This window comes from Trachurus trachurus (genome assembly GCF_905171665.1).
Source record: "Trachurus trachurus genome assembly, chromosome: 4".
In the NCBI taxonomy this organism is placed as follows: Eukaryota; Metazoa; Chordata; class Actinopteri; order Carangiformes; family Carangidae; genus Trachurus; species Trachurus trachurus.
The window spans coordinates 13484183-13494314 of record NC_139898.1 but is presented as its reverse complement, the minus strand read 5'-3'; the positions used below and the strand labels follow the sequence as shown (position 1 = coordinate 13494314).

The following is a 10132-nucleotide window of genomic DNA, read 5'->3' as shown; positions in this document are numbered from 1 at the left end:
ATGGTGCAGAAAATACTGAACAAGTTCGTCGGTGCCAAGTATGTGTCCATCCTCAGGACGTGGTAAGTGAAGTTGGGTCCGATACCGGGAACACAACTTCTGTCGTTTCCAGTCCTGTCTTTAAAACGAGTCCGTGAACGCCTCTGTGTCCTTCATGACCCGCTCCGTTTACTAGCGACTGTTAGCTTAGCGTAGCTTAGCTTAGCCTAGCTTAGCATGCCCGTTTGTTTTGCTACCAACTGAATTAGCATGGCTAGTTAGTTAGCATCATCCGGTTGTCAACGAGTTACCTGAGCAACACCTTGAAGGAGCAGGAGAGCAGATTTGTGTCAGTCACGGTCCTCTCAACCCTGTTCAGTATGTTTCTGCTGGTCAACTAATCAAAGTTATCCTGATTTTAATCACTTAGACTGCAGGGATTTAAACGTTTCCTCTGTTTATATTGTTAGCTGAGCTTTTACCTGTGATATATTGGACCAATTTAGGGTTATTTACCTGGTAAATTAGTAATAGTAGGTGATATTACCAGAGCCCAATACATGAATGAAGATGTGTGTTTTTGTGATGGTGACAGCTGTTTTTATTTGTGTGTTTTTTCTTCGTTTAAATATAATGTGTGCACAACAATATCAATGACCTTGCAAAAGACAGGGGGAGGAAGGCCTGATATTTACACAGATTATTTAGTCAAGAAATATGTTGATAAGTTATTAAAATTAAAACGAGTACTGATTAATCAAAATTTAAAGCCTTAAATGAATTAATTAATTTTTGACCAGTGGTTATTCATGTTTTCCCTAACTTACATGAGTATATAGATGGAAGTTTCTCTTCTCCAGTTTTAAAAATTGATTTTTTGATTGTAGTCATCCGTAATCACAAACAATATAAGATTGGGAAAATTGCAAACACTATCATATCTGTTGAATCTCAAAGTGTTGAAGCATAGAAACTGGATTAATTAATTAAGTATTTTTAAAAACCGCTGGCATAAGGACAAGTGAGTCACAACAAGTCCAGGTGAGGGTTTGTGCTTCTGTTATATTGGTTAAGGAGACTAATATGCCATGTTGTTGTTGATGTATGTGCATTGCTATTGATTGATTGTGTCTCCTTGCATTTCTGTCTCATTTTAAAATCCCATTGGCACTTTCTTTTCCCCATCTAGGGTACCAAACCTGGTGGGCTGGGGAACAGTGGGTGGACTGGCCCTTGTCCACTTCACAGACTGGCGATTATTCCTAGACTATGTGCCATACATTAACGGGAAGTTCAAAGAGGATGAATAAGATCTGACATAACACTAAAATGTGAGTGGATTATCTTGAAACAGCACTCATTGTAACCGGGCCTTCCTCCACACACTTCAGTAAAGTTCAGTTGGATTGCACATTTGCCATATTGTTACTTATTTAGCCACACACCCCTTGCTCCTGATAAGAAGCAGACAGGTGTAGACCATGCCAGGTGCTTATCTTGAATGTTCAAATAAATCATATTTTTTGACTCTGTACCATTATATATTGTAGTAATACTACATAGTTATTTCTAAGCCGTCTTAATAGTTAACACACCTTTATTCTCCACACTCCTCCACTCCCACCACCCTGGAAACCACTGTTTGGATGTGGTTGTGTCAGAACTTCTGTTGAGTGAGACAGGAAACAGGTTTCCAGCCTGAGAGAGAGGAAGGATGTGCTTTTCACACATTCAAACAGACGTGGTTGTGTACATTTTTACTAATGAATGGCCTGTGTGTCTGCCTGCAGGACCAGAGCTTGGCAATGGGCACATGGGTGGATTTCTTGCACAACGCAAACTTAAGTGGGATGCGCTGGCTCAACAATCAGTCGCTGAGGGCTTGTTAGGAGATCGGACAACAGGATGCACTATATTATATAAATGCTATTTTTGATTCAGTGTTATTTAATGTGAATAAATCTTTAACGTACCCCAATGACTCTTGTTTGTTTTATTTCCCACAAGTATTATGGGTCCATAGTGCATGATGACGTTTTTTTATGCATTTGTGTATAGAGGATTTACATGTATGTAATATATATATATATATCGTATATTCTTAAAATATTTGAACATCTTTAATCATCCAATGCCACAAGCAGTTGTAAAAATGTCTATTTGACTGTCCGTTAATATTTTTACTGTTAAAATATTTTGATTTTTTAAATATATATATATATATTTATTTTTACTTTAGAGGATACATATTTAAAGTCTTATAATATAACCCGTGCCTGCTGGATAACTATTATTAACGGAGGTATTTTAGGCCCAGCTGCTGTACACTGACAATACGCCAGTTTTGCGACAGATATCAGACAAGAGTCATTTTATCAGCCAGACTGCGAAATTTGCGTGGATAATGTCTTTCATTTCTCCCATCGAAGGGGGAGGGGACTGAGAGGAGAGGGGAGAAGGGATTTAACATAGCGAGAGGGAGAAAACGAGATAGTGTCTTCAAGATGGATAAAAACGAGTAAGTACATCATCTAAGGGACAATAAAACTACCGAGCGCGGTGATAATTGTAACTATCGTTTAATAAGCGGCGTGTCGTTTTCACTGTGTTTGTGTAAAGTATGTTTAGCATCGATTTAGGCAAAATGCACTCGGTGGTCTAGCGTTTGCAAAATAGCAACGCTGTGGTCTTCAGCTAGGATGTCGCTCTTTTCTTCAGCATCGCTGTGTGTTTTTATGGTTTGATTGCTCCGATATTTACAGCTAATGTTGAATTAAGCATGGAGTCGGTACAGTGCGTCGACAGTGTGCTATGTGCTGTTTCCACACAGATTATTTTGAACCTCAGAAAGCATATGATATTTTTCGTGCATGGCTGTAATACACACAGAGTAGCTGTAAATACATTGACATGCCTTTTAAAATGGTGTCTGTGTTTAATCGATGAGGTCTACTTTGTTCATTCATAAAAGCCGGCTCCAAGTCCGCTGAATGACAACGGTGGGCATTGTCGTGGTGAAACGGCTCAGTTGCACGGAGCTCAACACGAAACCTGCACATTTTTGTATTTTTTACCGCACACGCTGCAGGTCTGAGTCTTTATTTCACCCCGACCTGCAGATTTAATTATGCCCTCAAGCTTTATGGTTGTTGTCATCGCATTTGCGTGATTGCTATTTACGGTCGATATGTAGCAGTAGCGTAATTTATGTTTCCCATAGGTTAACATTGCTGCGGCGCTAGCACTGAGTGTCAAGGTACATGAAGTATAAAATAATACTACCGGTGAAAAAAACTTCAAAACAAAAGACTTAATGACGAACAAGATTTTATTATTGCACCATGGGATTGACCCAAGCAAGCCTAGACTCCACTCTGTTATTAAAATGTTATTTTCAATAGGTTAACCAACAAAACCTTTAAACCAAAATAAGTCAAGGTAATAAAACAATTCAACATGGACTGTGACATGTAAGCTTAGTTAGCTAAAATTACTATTGAACTTGAGTGTTTAAATACATTCAGACTTGTAGAAAGTAATTGACTTTAAACTATTTTCAGCTCATTCAACAAGTCAGTTTAAATTCAAGTGCCAATATTATGTAAATAGTTTTATGGAATCAAAACATTGTAAAACAATATTACAATAGGCTATCATAAAAACAAATAATTATTATCCTACCTGGTTTGGTAGTTACCCAACTAGACTCAAAATATCTGTAAAATACACAAATAGGCTATGTACAAAGTTCTATGTTTTTTTGGTTTGGAGTATTATTCTATTACTTTTGTATTGTAGTGTATTTTTTTTATTCAAAGTAGTTACCTATCTGTTGTTTGGTGGTTCCATGGCTGAACTTGACCCAGGTCGTTTCAGGAACAGCATCCAGAGTAAAAAAGAAACCGAAAGAGAGAGACTATGCTAAATAAGTATGGAGGTGGTGGTCCGCTGTGGCAGCCCTTAGTGGAGCTGCTAAACAACTACTAGTGTCTGTTTTCACGCCTGTTTGTTTTACTGTGATCTCTAATTTGTAATGGTAATCTTGTATCTTATTTAACAAAATGTTTGTAACTTTCTTTTCTGTTTCAAGAAATGGAAATTAAGTGCACTACAGCTAGTCTAAGGGGCTTGAATAGGGTCTAACTGTTGAACTCAAACTTTGTTTGACCTTTCACTACACTCACAGTATGGTTGTAACCCCAAATCCAATCAATGCTTTTACTCTGAAGTCACAATTTCTTAACTTCCTGTCGTGTCCCAGCTGCATCGCGGTGTCTTTACTTAGCCGCTCCGTCCTACGTTTTCCTGGCGGATGTAGCCGTCGTGCCCGGCGAGAGGAGCAGGTAGTGATGCGGCCGAGAGGTCCGCGGCGGAGAGATCTGCGCGACGACAAAGAGATGAGATGTTGTGAGCAGCCGGGAGATCCCATTACAGAGGACGCATGTAGTAATATGGACGAAACAAAAGCGTAAGAAGCGCCAGGCCCGTCGTGCAAAAAAAAAAAAAAAAAAAAAAAAAGCGACACATTTCCTGAAACCAGCCTCTGCCTCTTCGCAGTAACTTTTAGTGGATTTTTTTTTAAAAAGCGTTCTCGCGCGGAAATGGAGAAGAAAAGATGGGATTGCACTGCTCTCCCCAAGGGCTGGAAAATGGAAGAAGTGACCAGAAAGTCGGGTTTGTCGGCAGGAAAAAGCGACGTCTATTATTTTAGGTATTGACACAACGAGAGCTCGCAAAACTTATAGATGCACAAGCCACGAGTCGGAGTGTAATAAGTAAGGGGGTGTGGGGACGGTGGTCGGTATAAAGTTTGTGATGGGAAGTGGGAGGGAGGGGAGGGGGCCCAACCAGGCCAAGCCAGGCCAAGCCAGGCCAGCTGCTCTCTCAGTAGCCGGGATAAAGAGGGAGTCTGTCCAAACCGTGCAGGCTAAGTAGTGGTGGCAGCTCCTGACGCCTGGCGAGGCCCTGGATGAATAAACCACAGTGTCATGTCAGCTGAAAAAAGTCTTCCTTTGCCTCTGAAGTGAATCAACAACGGCAGATTTGTTTTCATTTAGCAGAGGAGAAGAGCAAGATGAGGAACAGAGGCAAGAGAGGGGGGAGGCGGGTCGGTTGTATAGTTTGTGGTAGGCTAACTGTACAATCATACTGGTGTTAACTGTGGTGTGTGATGTAAGAGACATTTGCATGAGTTACTAGCACGTATCCACCCACAGTTGTGCCTTTTGTTGGTCATCGCTCAGGCTAAAGATAATGTTGCTCACACAGTCGGAGCTGCAATGTTTCCATTATGAAACATTTGGTCAACGTGTTAGTATGTATCTCCATATTTACATCGTCTCCACAGGCTACTCTTTGCAATGTTGTTGAATATGTTACATATATAGATAACTCACATCAACTGTCATCTCTACTAAAGACCTGTTCAGCTTTTATTAGACACCAGGGCTCAAGTCAAGTGCTCATCAAAGATTGCACTCATTTCACACAGTGTAATGTGATTTCAGTGCCATTTCTCATTTGGATGTGCTCTGCTCTTCTGTTTGCTGTTGACTTGTTGCATGTCCTGGTCCTTGTTGGTATAGTTTTCTGTCTGCTGTGTTTGTACCTACAGTGTTTTTTGCAGTTTGACCTATCCTCTTCTGTTTCTCTGCCTTCATCATCGCTGATCAGTTTTCGGTGTTGACATCCTCTGTTCTGGCCTGTTTGTGTTGTTTCTTTTATTGTGTGTGTGTGTAAGAAAATATATTAAAAAAGTGGTATCTCATGTCCTCTATCACTCCTCCTCTCCCCCATCTTGCCAGTCCGTCTGGGAAGAAGTTTCGGAGCAAGCCTCAGCTGGCCCGTTACCTTGGTAACCAGATGGACCTCAGCTCCTTCGATTTCCGCACGGGGAAGATGCTGATGAGCAAGTTGAACAAGAACCGTCAGAGAATGCGATATGATAACAACAACCAGAATAAGGTAAGATGAAACAGATTCACGACGGCCTGTCGAACAGGACTGACAGAGGCTGGGGGCAGTGAGACGTTTCTGTATTATACAGTGTCCATGACACAGCCCATAGCTGCACACACCTGATGGTGATTAAACAAAAGATTTAGATTTAGATTCTCAATAAGTAGTAACATATTAGGTGTCTATAGTACAGGGAGAAGTGAGTGACGAGTTTGTTGGAGTCTGCACTGGCTGTTTTTAAACTTTACTTTGGTGATATGCCAGTGGATCAAGCGCCACAGGATTGAGGTCTTTTTGGCCTTTCAGATAGTGGCGGGTGCAACCGAAACACCTGTTCAACTCAGGTGCGGGACATTGCTAAGAGTTTATTGTGCTTTTTAATATCAACCGTATCTCCTATCAGACAGTTGAGGGTGTGTGTGTGTGTGTGTGTGTCATCTTAGGATGTACATGTAGATAAGCCCATGTTGTATTTGAACTTGCAAAAAGTTTCAAAGCTGGAGAACTGAGTGCTGGGGGAAGGGTTATCTGATATGAAAAGAATTGGCACTTATTAATGCCATATCAAATTAAAATTGATTGTTCTTTTCCAACACACAGTGGAGTCTCACATGAGCCTATTGGTAAAAATTAAACAAATAACTGAATGTACCTGCTGATTATTAATGTTCTGATTTATATTCCACTGGCACGCCAGGTGGCAGTGTGTTGATAAAAAGTTTTTTGATATTGTACCATGCGTCAATTCAGTAAACTGTCGAGCACTGACATACAGGAGACCTGTACATGCTGCTGTGTAATCCAAATCCTCTGACCTACATGACCGCATGCACTCATTTTTCTCTCCCACCTACCCTGCCCTCCTCTTCCCTCTGTGTCTTTCACTCTTTAAAGGGAAAACCTGACTTGAACACGTCACTCCCAGTCAGACAAACGGCCTCCATCTTTAAGCAGCCTGTTACCAAGGTTACCAACCATCCCAACAACAAAGTGAAGACAGATCCTCAAAAAGCTGTCGACCAGCCCAGACAGGTAAGAAACCTCTGGGTATCACGGTTAACGTTGCCTCACACAAACCTGAAACGCCGGTTATCTGACAACGTCACTTCTCTTTCTTGCCCACAGCTTTTCTGGGAGAAGAAGCTCAGCGGTCTGAACGCTTATGACATTGCAGAGGAGCTGGTGAAAACAATGGAGCTGCCTAAAGGCCTACAAGGTGATCCACCACCATTTTTCTTTATTATTATTATCATCACAGATTAGATTACATTACACAGCTGACATCGGTCTCTTGGTTCACAATTATTGTGAACCAAGAAACCGATGTCAGTTGAGACATTGCAATTCCCAAACTGCAGTCGCTGTGAGTCAGCGCAGTGTTCAAAATATGTATTTGTATATTTGTAAGAAAGAAACAAAACTAACTAAAGACAGAAACGAAAAGTGGGACAACAAAAAAACAATGATGAATGAAAGAGGGATGTATGGGTTAGTAACAACAGGTGAATTCACTTGTAGGGGGACGTTTTGAAATATGTTAGTTTAGAGACCAGGCAATCCTTTTTAAACCATCAGAGAGATGAACAAAAAAGGTAAGCAATTTAGTTTGCTAAGCCTCTAGGATGTGACTGTAACATTCATACATAAGAGACCCATTTTGACCACGACTGAGTAAATGTATCCATTTGTAGACAAAGTGAGAAAGCAATCTTTTCCATTATGTTTCATTAACAATATCGGTCCATTCCTCTATTGTGGGGGAGTCGGGATGCAGCCAGCGCCTGGTGATGGTTTTCTTGCCAGCAGAAATCAGAACACCAAATAGGTATTTGTTGAGATGCCTTATGAGAAAGTTAACTTCTCCCAAAATAAGTTTTGAAATGGTAAGGTATTTTCATATGGAACATGATTTCTAATATTTTGTGCATCTCAGACCATACATTTACAATTACTGGACATTCCCCAAATAAATGCCAGTGATTAGTATCCTGGCTCCTGCACATTGATCCACCACTTTCACATTGTTTCTTCAGATGGAAGAATTTACTTCTTTTAGTGACATTTTGTCTTCATGTCAGTATTGTAGTAGTAAGTTTTATTTTTATGAAATGTGACTAAACCAAAGCTAACCACCCTGTCGATCCCCCAGGTGTTGGCCCAGGCTGCACAGACAAGACTCTCTTATCAGCTATTGCGAGCGCTCTCCACACTAGTGCTGCTCCCATCACCGGCCAGCTGTCTGCAGCTGTGGAGAAGAACCCAGGCGTGTGGCTCAACACGGCACAGCCGCTGTGCAAGGCTTTTATAGTCACTGATGAGGACATCAGGTGGGTCAACACTAAACACAACCACACATGGATCACCAGATTGTTAATTGCTTAACCCAATATCCCCCCCAAAAAAGTCTGAACCAAAAATTGGAAACCAGATTTTGCCACATGCTGTGACCTGTGCCTGTAGAACAGGTGTGCTGCATATCTGGCTCAGATCTTTATTGTGTGACAGTTTAAAAACAGGAAATAACCACTCGGGCAGTTTGAATAATGTCACCTCTGTTATCTGTTAAATCAGTCCTTGTAATGTTGGCTTGTTTTAGATTTGTCAAAAACACAATTACACCAAAAAAGAAAGAAAAGAAAGGCAGGATGTAAAGAAATAATGAGAAAATCACAATTCAAAATGAATCTGCCACCATCTTTTATTTTCCCGAAGATAAACAGGTTGATTCTATTGAAAATGTCCACAGTCCATAACAACTGACCTTGCTCTTTGTAGGGAAAAAACAAAATACACCATCTGCTCTGTGCTGATTCAGTGGCTGTTATAGGCATCTGTAACTGCCAACTGTAACAGCTTCCTGTTGTGTTTATGTGTAGGAAACAGGAGGAGCTGGTGTACAGCGTGAGGAAAAGGCTGGAGGAGGCGCTGATGGCTGATATGTTGGCCCACGTCGAGGAGGCTGCCACTGACGGGGAGGATCTGAAGGAGGAGGGCAACGGCAGTGAAGACATGGAGAGCGTATAGCACAGGTTGGTTAGGGGACAATTCAGGAAATCAACAAAGATAGGATGAAAATGTAACTGTTCCTTCTGTGGCTCAGAGAGAAAACAAACTCAAACTGCTAATTTGGGTAAATAATATGTCTTCCTCTTTCCAGTTTGAAACTGTTGAACAAGTTTTGCATGAACAAATAAAATGATGAAGTTTGAAATGCGACCTAATTGGCACCATCCTCTCCTATAGGGTTTTGTAAAGTCTGGAATAGGTTTGTTCAACGTCTGCGCACGCACGCGACCACGAACAGTAGGAGTCGTATACCAGTACAACCCTGAAGAACTGCCCCCCCACTCCCCCAAGTACCTGCATCCAGTTTAAACCTAAACCTGACTTACCACCAACTGAAAGACTTGGTCTCTAACAAATCCACTCGTCATTAACTCCACTGGATGGGACTCGATGACTTCAGCGCCCCTGAAATGACTCAAAGTTGATCTATGACTTTAAAAGTTTTTTAAAAGGAATCTCTTAACAAAAAATTACATGAAATGAACTTGCAAACATTAAAGATAACTTAACTACAGTGTGTCAAATTCAGTGTTCGATGATGAGCATATTTTTTACCGAAAGGCTTTGAATGGGTTTGTATTTTTTGCGACAATCATGTCAGAAACATTTTATGTCGGCAAAAAGTCAATTTGGGTGCTTTTTTGTTGTTGACGGCAGATTGGATATGAATGTTTTGTATTTTTGACATGTCTCTTTCTTGATTTTTTTTAAAGGTGCACTCCATGGGTATTTTTAACAAAACACACTTATTCCCCTTTTCTGGGTGGAACCAGTTGAGTTTTTCCTACACTAAGTTGAGCTCATTTGAATCAGCTTTTCGGGGAGGGGGGTGGGTGGGGGGCTTACTGCAGGCTACTGATGTTATTAAAACAGATGGTGTAGTTTGAAGCTTATGTACATCCATTGGACAGGACAGAGTTAACTTTTTATTGTTGTATTTTCAAGGAAATATTATCTTACATGTCAGCTTTGTTACCCTGTGAGTCATGTGCAGTATTGACCAAAGAGGAGACATGTCATTTTGAAAGGCATTAAGGTTGTTGACTCTAGTCTGTATTTGAAAAGTGAAAGAAAGTATACTTGAGTGGGCTGAGCACAGTGGAAAAGAAATGACTTGAAACCTCTTTCT

General features: G+C 40.8%; 1 protein-coding gene across 4 annotated transcripts; it reads left to right on the top strand.

The window, feature by feature from the left end:
• The first annotated feature begins 2441 nt into the window (after positions 1 to 2441).
• mbd3b (methyl-CpG binding domain protein 3b) lies at positions 2442 to 9818 on the top strand. Of its 4 annotated transcripts, XM_083969484.1 has the most exons (8): positions 4403 to 4447; positions 4566 to 4690; positions 5784 to 5943; positions 6832 to 6969; positions 7063 to 7153; positions 8087 to 8264; positions 8814 to 8966; positions 9181 to 9818. In XM_083969484.1, the coding sequence occupies exons 2-7, from the start codon at positions 4581 to 4583 to the stop codon at positions 8959 to 8961; spliced, it is 825 nt and encodes a 274-aa protein (XP_083825610.1). In that variant the 5' UTR covers positions 4403 to 4447; positions 4566 to 4580; the 3' UTR covers positions 8962 to 8966; positions 9181 to 9818. The 4 variants fall into 4 exon arrangements, with proteins under 4 accessions (XP_083825612.1, XP_083825611.1, XP_083825610.1 ...); XM_083969486.1 differs by lacking the exons at positions 4403 to 4447; positions 4566 to 4690 and adding an exon at positions 2442 to 2497; XM_083969485.1 differs by lacking the exon at positions 4566 to 4690 and having other exon boundaries at positions 4379 to 4447.
• The last annotated feature ends 314 nt before the right edge of the window (positions 9819 to 10132 follow it).

Coding starts and splice junctions, on each gene's coding strand:
- mbd3b (XM_083969484.1), top strand. CDS start 4,581: ATGGAGAAGAAAAGATGGGATTGCACTGCTCTCCCCAAGGGCTGGAAA. Junction 7,154..8,086: donor GCTGCCTAAAGGCCTACAAG/GTGATCCACCAC, acceptor TCGATCCCCCAG/GTGTTGGCCCAGGCTGCACA. Junction 8,265..8,813: donor GTCACTGATGAGGACATCAG/GTGGGTCAACAC, acceptor GTTTATGTGTAG/GAAACAGGAGGAGCTGGTGT.